This window comes from Eubalaena glacialis, chromosome X (assembly GCF_028564815.1).
Source record: "Eubalaena glacialis isolate mEubGla1 chromosome X, mEubGla1.1.hap2.+ XY, whole genome shotgun sequence".
In the NCBI taxonomy this organism is placed as follows: Eukaryota; Metazoa; Chordata; class Mammalia; order Artiodactyla; family Balaenidae; genus Eubalaena; species Eubalaena glacialis.
The window spans coordinates 33544837-33557937 of NC_083736.1; the positions used below are offsets into that span (position 1 = coordinate 33544837).

The 13101-nt window shown below is 34.6% G+C and overlaps 1 protein-coding gene across 1 annotated transcript in view; it reads left to right on the plus strand.

Moving 5' to 3' along the window:
* Positions 1-13101, plus strand: part of CFAP47 (cilia and flagella associated protein 47) — a 486133-nt gene that overhangs the window by 363357 nt on the left and 109675 nt on the right. Inside the window, 3 exon segments of the mRNA XM_061178124.1 lie at positions 783-891; positions 4846-4950; positions 8853-9009. Coding sequence (XP_061034107.1) covers positions 783-891; positions 4846-4950; positions 8853-9009 — 371 coding nt within the window.

The following is a 13101-nucleotide window of genomic DNA, read 5'->3' on the forward strand; positions in this document are numbered from 1 at the left end:
TGGCTCAACCAATTTTACAGTCATGTTTCTTTTCATTCTACCTAAAAGTGCTAGCCTTTTTTCTTTCAAGTTCTTGTTGTTCTTTAACGTTCTTCTAAAACAACTACTTTTTATCTAAGTCATACTGTGTATAATTTAAAGTTGCATAATATTAAAAGATGTTTGATAGTTACTGTATTTCTAACCAGTCTTGTGGATCTTTTTCCTCTTCCGAAGTTTGCATGGTCTTTAATTGTACCTAATATCCTTAAAATTCTTAATGATACACATTGGTGTGGCTCTATTTTCGTACATTTTTCTGTGTAGTTGGGGTCTCTTTCAATATGGAAACACTGAGATATTGTTTCACACTTGTTAGAGTGGCTAGAAGTTTGAAATCAGGGTTTCAGCAGGACCATGCTCCCTCTGAAACCCAAAAAGGAGAATCCTTCCTTGGCTCTTCTGGCTTCTGGTGCTTGCCAGCAAACTTTGGTGTTCCTTGAGTTGTAGATGTATCATTCCAATCTCTACCTCCTTTCTCGTATGGCCTTCTCATGTGTCTTCACATCATCTTCTCATAAGGACACCAGTCATGTTGGATTAAGGGCCACCCTACTCCAGTGTGACCACAACTTAACTAATTACATCTGCAATGACCCTGTTTCCAAGTAAGGTTACATTCTGAGGTACTGGGCGTTAGAACTTTACTATATCTTTTTGGGGGATGCAGTTCAACCCATAATAGTCATCAAGTTTGTGAAATTATCATTGAACAACTTTACTAGCTTTGTTCTTCCTTCCAGGTTTGTCACTCAGATAATTCCTTTAGATAATCCTACACACGAAACCTTAGAATTGCAAGCAACAAACAGTAATCCTGATAATTTTGTCCTGGAGGTTAACAGATCACCAGTAAGTATATTTAGAAAGCCGAGTAATCTACCACTACTAGAACATTTTCCAATTCTGATTTTGGGACACCATGGAGTATTAGCAATTGAATTATTAATAAGGTTTCAAATGCTAAAACTTTTAAATATGACATATACATTGCCAATTTTAATTTATCAAGAAAATCAATATCATGTTCATGTAAATTTTTGAAATTATATATGCTAGATTCATGGTCATTTTCACTGAACCCTAAATAAATTGATTGTGCTTTATTTCTGACCGCTTTGGCAACCAGTTTTTGTAATAGTTTCCCAATAATATGATTTTTTTTCTTATTTTAATTGGAGTGGTCTTTTTTTTTAAAGAGACAATTGTTTAGAGCAGTTTAGGTTCACAGCAAAATTAAGCAGAAGGTACAGAGATTTCCTATATACATCCTGCCTCAGTCTCCCTCCCACCCTCCCTATCCCACCCCTCTAGGTGGTCACAAAGCACCGAGCTGATCTCCCTGCGCTATGCGGCTGCTTCCCACTAGCTATCTATTTTACATTTGGTAGTGTATATGGGGCACAGAGAATTTGCTTTTCTAAAAAGTTCTCTTGCTGCTGCTGCAGCTGGAGAAAGACCACACTTTAAGAACACTGATTAAGATATGTACAGTTTGGAGAGTATCTCAAAGGAACATAAATTCAGGGAATATTCTTAGGCAATTGGCTATGTGGCTCTGAAATTCAGGGTAGAATATTAAGCTAGAAATGAAGACTTGGGGGATCATCTGCACCAAAATGATAACTGAAATTTGGGGAGTATATGGGGGGAGGTCTGTGTATATAGAAAAGTAGAAAACCCCAAGCCTCACTGACCCTTGAGTGTAGAGGAGTGAGAAGAGTCCACAGAGGAGACCCTCCCTCTTGCGTCTCCCCAGATATCAACGTCCCCACCGAAGTGGTGCATTTTAGGAATATGATTTGACTCAGTGGTTATTCTATGTGTCCAGGTCCCAGGACGCCTGTTCTTTTTAGCTTTTCCTTAGTTCCTACCCATCACCCCCTCCCCACAAACAGTGCTGACAGCTCTGCCCCTCTCTCTTTTTCTCTGCCTCATTTTCTCATTCCTTCATTCCTGGGAGAGACTAGAGCCAGTCAATGGGCCTCAATCACCTTATCTTCCCCCAGGTAGCAAAACAAGATCTGAAGGTTCAGCATCCCTGTCTGTATTTCCAAAGCATACGATACCAAATACGTATAGTGAATGCCAAAACCTTGCTTTCAAGTAAACTTCGAAATGATAATTGCAATAGATTATTTTCTTCAGAGGACCTCACAGTAAATCATGGTATTTAGAAAAAGGCTTTTACTATTTGCTGTTTGATGATTGTTTAACGAATCTACAATGTGATTTCTTTATTTATATTTTAATACCTGTCTCTTGTCACTCACTGGTTGCCAACTAATATCATGATATGAAATTAGTTCTTAACTGCCATGATGTGTCAAATCAGATATCGCTAAGTATTACATTGCTAAAATTGGCGTATATAGGGTAATCTTAGAAACATTATTTTAAAATATACATGTATGTTTGTATTACTTAACACCATATTTTCCATAAATTAAACAGAATATGATGTTCAGGCTATAGTTTACATTTAACAGAACTTACTCATTAGTGGTGTTTTAATATCCTTCGTATCACTACTTTTACAGAGAATGTAAACTGTGGTCCAAGGGAAAACAAATGCATTGTTTTACAGATGCCATCTTACGTTGCTTAATGAAAAAGATGGTCTCGGCTTTAACATTTCCAACCATGGTTTTCTAGTCCATTCATTCTTTCGTACACTTATCAAATATTATTGACCACAGAATATGCAATTAATTTAATATTTGGAAACAACTCAAAAATAAATTTACAGGTGAGAAAAATACTATTATATGTTATAGAACAAATAGGAACATACATTAATGGTAATGATAATAAATGGAAAGTATATTATATATATATGTATATACTTTATATAGATATATATATATAACTTTATTCCTGGTTTTGTTGTGTAATATGTTTACATAGGTAAGGATTTTTAAATATTGATGATTACCTGTAAATGCTTCAATAAGTAAGCATAGATTGATTATCAAGGCAAATAATGATATTAAAAATTTACTGTCCTCCATCTATATATTATGAGAAATTTCAAAAAGATACAGAAGTGGAAAGAATGATACAATGCACAAACTTATACCTTCTATCTTGGTTCTTATAGTAACAATTTGTTACATTTTTTCCTCTTTTTTCTCTCTTACATTTCTTACTATTCAATTTACAGGTAAATTGTAGATGCTATTTTAACAGTAAATACTTTAGATTATATTTCTTAAGAGCATATTAGTCTCCTCTATCATCTAATATCCTGTCCAAATTTCAGTTTACCTGTCACAAGAATATCTTTCCCTCTTGAACTAGGATCTAGTGTAAGCTCAAACAGGGGAATTGGTACTCCTGATGACACTTGCTTGTAATAAAATGTTTTTAAGTTTCAAAAGCTGATATGTTTAACATATTATTTATATATCCCATTACACTAAACCAGTAGGTTTGCTACAGTTAAATTCCATCCAACCGTGTTTATCTTTTTTTCCTTGAAACCAGGGGAGATGCATTTTTCAGTAAATTTTAGGTGGAAATAAAGGAATCGAGTTATTGCTTGGTTGTATACACTGCCTCACTTTTCACCACATGCCTCTGACATATATTTATAGAAAAGGAATTTGAGGCCAGAGAGGCTAAAATATTTAAACCACATGATTAGTCAGTGGTAGAACTAGAGTTAAAAATCTAAGTTAATACAGTATTTTACATTTTTCCGATGAAATGGATGATTTCTTTTATATATATATGGGGGGAGGGAGAGAAATATTTTTGTCACATTTGCTAAATTGAAAGAACATATGAACTGCAACTTTTCTGGTTTTATTTCTTTGCTAAAGTTAATTCTGATATTAATTTGAACTCCTTAAATGTGCATTAACTGATAATGTCAAAACTGATAATGAAGTATCAGAGGGACACCCAGCCTGAGATAAAAAATATTTGCTGTAGATAAACCACATGTATAGTAAGGAGGTAACTCTGTTCTAAATTAAGTTTGTATTTTTTTTCATGGTCGTTTTCAGAGTTTATTGAAGAGCAAGTGCTGTATTCTACAAGGATTGAATGACTTTGCCAAATTGCAAGTGTCCTTTTTCAAAAGTTATCTGGCAAAATACATTAGTGAAAAAATAATTGGCTTACTTCTCAAATGTGCCACTCATTCTGTCATTCTATAAGGGTTCATAATAAATACTACATTATTCACAGTGTAGCTTTTTGATTACTTAAGATCTTCAAGCCTTCATTATATTATGATGGAGTTTCTAGCTTCTTTCACAATCTCTAAAGAGGTAACTCAGATTAATACATTGCAGACTCAAGTTATTCTAGCAGGTCACACCTTGAGGGTCTATGTAATAGGACAAAGAAAAAACTTCATTGTACAATAAAGAAGCATGTCTTACATCTGCACTTAGACTCAGTTCATTTCTTTTGACCTTGCCAACACTACAAGTTAGGTTCCCAGTGGTTTGACATGTATTTTGGGATGGATAATAAGCTATGGGTTCTCTAAATAAAATGTACATTTCTATTATTGGGGATTCCAACTCAGATTAAAAAATTCATCCTGATTTCCTTTTATCGATCGATGTGGTCATTGTCTGGGGAAAGAACATTGTGTGAGCACTAATAAACACTGTTTACTGTGGGCTGTTTCACCAATATTCCCCAAACAGGCATACTGAGAATGGTTAATGTGTATAAGGCAACACGTTAATCACATGAACATCAACCTGGTATACACCTAGCACACAAAGATGCTGACTCAAACAAAAGTATTGATTTTTGTTTCTCTTTCTTGTTTCTTAATTTACACAGCTGATCATACCACCTCACTCCACCAAAGACATATCTGTTCACTTTCGTCCTTCTCCTCTTGGAAGAGCTGGTCATCAGACTTCTATCACCTTCCACTGTGCTCAGGTACAATGGAGTATTCTTGGACCAAGACAAGTTAATTAAATTTTAAAGTCAATACACAAGTAAATCTAATTTGTCCACTTGACATCTTTGCAAGCAAAACAAATTTATTGTAAATTATTATTTAAATGAACTTTTGAAAATACAGTATGCATTATGTATGTGCAGGCATTTAAGAAGGCACTTTTAAATCCTTAGATCACTTGACTGAAAGAGAATATACACCCAGATTTAAAATGTAGGGACTTTAATGTAAATGCTAAATTGCTAGCATTTATGTTAATTTTCTGACTTGGATTTTATTACTCAAATTTTCATGAACTTAAATATAAAACTGTATAAAATGTAATCTTGCAAGTACTGTGTTATTTTTTTCACTCTGTTTTCATCTGAATAATAAGAATTAAAAAAAAATACTTTATTTTTTAAGTATCTCTAAACTCGCTACATGCCATTCTAAGAATTATTTCAATTCATTGTCCAGAGTCCTATGGAAGAAGTATGGCCAACCGCATTTTATGGATCAGGAATATGAGACACACAGAAGTTAAGACCAGACAGCTAGTAGGAGGTCGAACCCAGACCTGAACCCAGGACATCTGGCTTCAACCCGTCTTCATGACTATTTTTACAGCTACTGACAGATTGCCTAGGCATAACTCTCTTACTGCCAATGAAAATTTTTCATAAATTTTACAGTTATTATTATTTTTTACTTCTTCAAGTGTTGATGCGGGAGTAAAGTAAATGGAGGTATATACTTTATATCCTATGGGACACCAAGGAGCTTACAAAATCCTGCCATCTGGGAGGGAGTGAAATCAAATATAATACAGGGGTCCCCATGTCAGTGCAAGGCCTGTATGTAACTGAAGTGCCCTCTTTTTCCCCAAAAATGTGTAATTTAGAAAAAAGTTTTTGAGGCTAATAAATTTTTTACATGATTACTGACTTATACATGACCTGAAGCAATACTGTGGAAGTATGCTTGACTTTCAAAGATATTAAAGAAAACAGACAAACCAGTAATCCTTCTCATAAAGAAGGGCAAGTATAGTAGAGATATTTTCTTTCACAAAAATAATTTTAACACAGCTGATCTTTTAAATCGTTGCTTCATAGCAGGGTCAGGCCTTTCATCTTAATTCTTGGAGATAACTTAGTTGCTTGCATTTCTGGTGGAAATTACATCTACTCAAGGTAGTCTGGCACATCAGCAGGATAGTGATCACTTCTCCATCTTAATAGATTTAGAAAATCCTAGCCTAGAGGCTGAACTCAGAATTCTTTATCAAATACAAAAGAACTCAAACAAGTAAGTAATCCACTCAAACCTTTTTGTCAATCACTTTAACACTGGGGCTTGATTTCAGTCACTCTAAGCCTCTCCTTCCAAGTTGTAGTAAATCTCCAAGGCTTTATCTCTGGTTAGACTTAAATCAGTAATTCATTCTTTTAGCTACTGAGTCCAGACCGCTTCAACCTTTTCAATGTATTGCCCTAACCTTTGTGATTTTTCTTGCCTTTTCTTTTTTATTTTTTTGCCTTTAATGTTTTTTTTTCCTTTCTATCCCTGAATAATTCAGATCTTCCTCTTCTTTTAATTCATCTAGTTGACATTCTTTGCAGGCAAAACTGGTTTATCCTAAAGTATTAATTGAATGAACTTTTGAAAATGCAGTATATATTATGTATGTGTAGGCATCTAAAGAAGATATTTTTAAGAAGAAAATTTTAGGGCTTACTTTTCTAAGTCTGAGAGTTTGCCATTAGGTTAACCACTAGGGAAAAACTCACATAGATTTCTGTCCCTCTCTTGATTTCACTGATAAATATATCTGAACTAACACACACAACTAAGTAGCTGATTAATCAAAAATCTAGTATGGTAGTGCTTGTAGGATAAGTTTTAACTATTTCCGAATATGACTCTTTGCTGAACTTAAGGAAATGGCTATGGTTTATTATTTGTTTCATTTGTTTCCAGTTTGTATCCATGTGAAGAACTCTGCATTGTAAAAAATCTAACTTTAGGCTAAAGTTATTTGTATAGATTTTGAATCCTGAGATTAATTTGGTTAGGGCATCACAACTGCGAATATCATAAACTCATAATATGCTACCAGAATCTCTCAATGAGATTGTTACTGCATAACAGCATAAGAGGAACAATAGTAAGCAGCAAATGTGATAAACAGGCCTTCTCTGATATCAAACATTATGTTCTGAGATTTTCTCTTGGTTTTCAGTCGTTTCATTTTTATTTTCAAATAGTTGCCATTATTTATTTCATTTATACTTGATGTGGGACTCACTGCAGCTAAAGGTCAGAACAGTGAAAATAAAAGAAAAAGAGATAAAATCAGAGTGATTTTATTACCCAGCATGTGTCTATGGTCCTTGCAGCCTGTGTCTATGGTGGACTCTCTTGATTCTTAGCAAGCTCAAATGCGCTTGAGCTCTACTCAGAGTGCAAGCCAGATCTACTATCTTTTACCTCCACTTGTTTCTTCTTTCAGAAACATTGGAATTGGATCTTTAATGGTTTTACTCTGTCTCCTTTCAAAGAGGTTTGAGATAAAGATGGACTAAAAATGTTACTTTTTTTTTAATGCATATGTTCCCTGGGGTACTTTTTAATTTCCCTCTGTGAACCCAGGTGGATAATTTAAGCAATGCTAACGTAACTGTTGGATACTAGTGTCCAGGAATGGTAAGATATGGTTTAACTTAGAACCTCCAGTATTCCAGGCCACTTGGCAAAACATGAAAACATGACCTTCTTGTTTTTGTAGTTTGGCTTATTTCCAGTGGTTTAAATTAACCTAATTTCTGTCATCCATGATTTATTTTATAAAATAGCCAAAAAGTAAGTAATTTACATAAAACAGTTGTTACTATAATTGAACCCTGACACTTGGTTCCAGGCAGTCAATTACGTGTGATCAAGTTCAGACATCATAAGTGAAAATATAGTGAATTTATGCTTGTAGACTCTCTAACTAAAAGTAATACAGTCATTTGAAGACATATGCAGATAAAACTTGCCTTTTCATCCTCACTTACTGAGACAGCATTTTATGAATTTCCTGTCACCACCAATCCTACTTTGGAAACAATCTTAAAGCAAGTTTCCCTCTTTTTATTGGAACTTAAGCTTGGAAACATCTATGTAGTTTGAGAGGTGATAAACCAGGACATTGTTCGCTGGTTTTTGGTTAATGACCTCCTCATTCATCGGTAACATTAGCAAAGTGTTCGGTGTAGAACAGAGTCTCAAGGGACTTTTATTCTAAATGAATACAAAGGGAACATTTTCAAGCAGAGCTTTGCAGGCTTATGAAACACAGATAAGAACAATGGCCACATTGAATCTTCTTCACATAATTTTTGAGCCATTGTTTCATATCATGTGATAAAACATACACTGTACTAGATGATGGGCGTAAATAATATGGCAATAAGTTGTATACACTTCTTTTTAATGGGACTGCAATCTGTGTCTCACCTTCTTTGCCTTCCTGTGATAAATATTTTGGAAACTTCATAGAGCATTTAGTACCCAGTTTGTTAGACAAATTGATTTTTTAAAAACTCTTGAGCAGAAATGCATGGCTTTCATTAAATTTTCTCTTTTATGTTGCTATCAGTAAGCTTGTATGTATTGAAATATGTTTAATATTTGAACATTGGCCTTTTGCCTTTTTTTCAGTGTAGAAACACATTGATTTTTCAATAAAATCAAAAGGAATTTGGAAAAAGAAGGAAAGATGAAAACAGTGCATGTTAAATGTTAACAAAAAACTTATCTGCCAAATTTTTTATGTGTACTATATTTATTAAGTGGTACAAATAAAAAGTATGTAATTAAGACATATATGTTATGGATGTTTATCTTTATACAGTTTAAAGAATGGGTATTCTACATCTCTGGAAGAGGACTATTCCCCCAGCCTCTAGAAATAGAAAGAATGACCACATACCTTCGTCTTCAATCATCTGTTCTTATACCTTTCCAAAATTCCACCAAAGAAGATGTTTTAATCGATATCATACTAACAGGTAAGTTGTTTTTCTTTTACTTTACATATGTTATTTTGTAATTATTAATCACACTTATTCTATTATAGAGTCCAAGCATTTTAGAGGTAGTGGACACTTCAGGGCTCTGTTAGTTCAACAACATCATTTTATTAAAGAGAAAGTATACGTGTAAGAGATGAAGTATCATGGCCAAAATCACAACTCTAAACTCCTGGATCAGAAATTAGGAATCTGTGTACCAAGTCAAGTTCTTCTAATTTTATCTGGAAACCTGAATATGTAAATCAGTAAATTTGTACAATTCTTATGATATTACTCAAATATGCCAATGTTTATTCCTCAAAGTTTATAAAAATTCCAGTGTTCTAATTTTGTTGTCCTTTGCCCCTTTTCTATATAAATAGACAGCATATTTGGATTAAATTTTGGCTCCAACCAAGCTTGCTCCTTTTTTCGTGTCATATTGAAGGTGCATGTTTTTAAATTCAATTGTGTGAAATGTTTGATCACTTTGTATTAAATGACCAAATAATGTGGGTCTGAAATAAAAATCAACTCATTATAAGTTTTCTGAAACACATTTTAAATGTAATGTTGAACATTAATAATTTTAACTTTTCATCTATTTTTACTACTTCTACTAAAATTACAACTACTGTGATCCATTTTATAAAGTTCAATTTCAGGGCTAAAAGGAACACATATGTTAAGGGTTTTGATATAAATAACCAATTTACTCTCCTGAATGGTTATCCTATTGCACTTCATGCTGCCATCAGGAGTATGTTACAGACATAACTGCCTATTTTCTTGAACCTTGTAAGCCCTGAGTATCAGCATTCTCCTTAATTTCCAGCAGTCTCATTGTGGGAAAATTGTATCTTATCATCATTGCAAATTTTCTATTTTTTATTAATGCTGAAGCTGAACACTATCATTTACCTGTTAGAGTTCTCATCTTTCCTGATCATCTCTTCGTGCTTGTGGTATGAAATAAGAAAAATTAAGAACATAATGTCATCTCGTGTAAAATTCCCTTATGAATACTTTGGTTATGATGAGAAGGAGAGACATGCTGTTTAGTAAAACGTGACTGCAGGCTCAAGGAAGTCAGTATTTTAATGTGGAAGAGACTTGAGCATATATATAAGCAGAAGGAAGAAGCCAGGGTTGAGAAAGAGTTAAAGCTATAAAGGACATAGGGTTTAACCAGTGGGCCAAGGCTCTGGGAGGACTGGTATCAGAGTTGAGGTAGAAGGAAGGGCTATGAACAGGAGGGGCATTTCTACTTTTGAACACGTGGAGGTAAGCTAAAACAAATGTGAATGTAGATAAATTGTAGGTAGTAGAGGGGCTTTGGAATTAAGAGCAGTTGGATTTATATATTCATCTGCTGAGAAAAGGAGATACAGTAAGAGATTTGAAGAGTGGCACAGTGGGTTGAAATAACTGCTGGAGGGAAAGGAAGATGGAACTGACAAAATTCAAATAGAAAAGGTATTGTATTTGGCTGGAATTGGAAACCACAAATTTAGGTAGGCGCCAAGAAAATATGTGTTTGTAAACTTTGTACCAGTTGTAAGGCTTAGAATTCCTGGTGTGGGAACACACAAGGCTGATAAGTGGAACTTTCCAGGGAATGGAATTTTCAAGGCAGCTGCATAGCTATAAGAGTGTTATAAAAGCATATTAGGTCAGTATTTTAACATTAAAATAAATTGTGAAATAATTTGTGACTTCTTAATTTTCTTTAATTGGTAAAAAAATTTTTCTACTATGTAACAGAAAAAAACAGTAAGCTTGATAATTAAAAATGTATTAGTCTTTTGTAGTTTAAAACAGTCTTTTTTAAGTAAACTCACTCTCTCGGGTGAATGTTTAGACTCTTAGGTTCTCCCCCTTCTTCCTTCAACCCATGGAGTCTGGGGAATAAGAAAGACACTGACCTCTGATATCTTTCTCTCTTCCACTTTCTCCATTAGTTTATGAAAAGATTCCTCCTTTCCTTTTCTTGGTGATGGAGTCTCTCTGTCACTCTGTCATAACCTCCTCCTTCTTTCTTTTGTGGACTCTATTTTTTTTTTCTAGCCACCATGTACATGTATTCTTGTAATCATATTTCTTGGCAACCTGGCCTCATAATTTGGCCCGAATCGTTGAAGGGCCACGAGGAAATATGACTGACAAGAAGAATAAAAATATTTAACACATATGCCAAATATACTCATTAGAGAAAGTACTACATTAATACCTTCTCATTTAAATATTTGTAAATGTCTTAAAATTATTTCATGGTAGGACGATGGAATACCTTGCTGTCTTTCAAAAGAAGACGTAAATGTTCCTGCAGATGCTACACAATTCACAGAATCCCCTTAGGGAGGTTGATAGGAAGACTCAATATAGCCCCAAGAGAGTGGTTGATGCGTGTGAGAGATCCCACAGTATTTCAGATCCTGCATTCCTCATCTCTCTTTCAGATAGATAGATAGACAGACAGACTTTATAGATATTTAAGATATATAGATGAAGATATCTTTCAAAAGTCACTGTTTTTCCAAGAAGGCAACATTTTTAGAATTGTAAACTCATCATCAAACTTTTATATTGCCCAATTCTCTAACGTCTTTTCTTCTGCTATCTTGGCTGTTTTCATTTTAATCACTTCTCCCAGATATATTGCCCTTGATATTCAAATAATCTATTTATTATCTTTAATTAAATTCTATTTAATTTTTTAATTGTACTGTGTGTTGTCTATACATTCTTTCAGTTGACCATTATGCAAGGCAAGGTATCAAAAAGATTATGTTTGAGGGATCTATTCATATCTGAATCTATGCCAACTTAAAAAAGTAATGAGATAGGGAGGCTAGAGAGGAGATGGCCTAAACACCTGGAGAATACTAGAGATGTGTCCAAAGCACAGCATTAATGAGTCCCATGAGGGCCAGAATGCTACAGAAAAGCTTTCAAATAGCATAGAAAACTAGGATTTGTTATGCATCCACTATGTACCACACTTAAGCTCTATAAATGTGACTATACCCAATCTTTACAAAATGACTCTTGGAGGTTTTTTCAATGTGGAACCTGAGGCTTAGAAATTTCCTAAAGCCATGCAGTGGGTAAGTGATGGAACAGGTTCTTGAACTCATCTTCTCCAGGACCACCTCACTGTCTTTCTAAGTTGTCTGCTTACAGATGGTGCTTTAAAAGCCCCATACTGGATTAGCAGATGCAAACTATTATATATAGAATGGATAAACAACAAGGTCCTACCGTATAGCACAGGGAAGTATATTCAATATCCTGTGATAAGCCATAATGGAAAAGAATATGAAAAAGAATGTATATATACGTATAACTGAATCACTGTGCTGTACAGCAGAAATTAACACAACATTGTAAGTCAACTATAGTTCAATAAAATAAATTTTAAAAAATAAATAAAAAAATAAAAGCCCCATACTGATAAGGCTCTAAAGAAAGGCACTTGCCCTTCTTTTTCTTCCTCCCCCCAGATCTCAGGGAAAGAGGCCTCCCTGCATCCTATCAAAGGACCTCAAGAAATGCCCCTGACTGCCACTCCTTTCACATTTTCTCAGCTCTTCGGGACTCTCCTTTCTCTTTTTAACATTGCCATCAGACCCTAGCTCACATATGCTTGGATTTCCCCTCTTGGCCGCCTTATTCGGCCAGGACATGTTCCCTTCCTCAGCGACTGGTATCCATGGACTCAATTCCCACAATCCTCTCTCGTCAGTAATTATGCCCTCCACCCCAGCCCCCTACTCTTAAGTTTCCTTCCTACTTAGCTGGAAGTAAAAGTGGAAAAAGGGAAGGTAGCTGTGAGTGGGAAGCAAGCATCTGAGTTGAAACATTAGAAATTAGGGCCCAGTGTATACATTAAGAATTTAAGGACCCATCTCCATTATATGTATGTGTGTGCCCTTGTTCATATAACCGTATTCCACACCTGCTACTTTATATGCTTGCTAATGGCAGGGGTTATATTAACTCATAGATTTGCTCTTAACTAAATGAGTATTTCAGTGTTGGCATGTATGTTGATAAAGCAGGAGTTGAATATTCAGTCACTGTTTATTG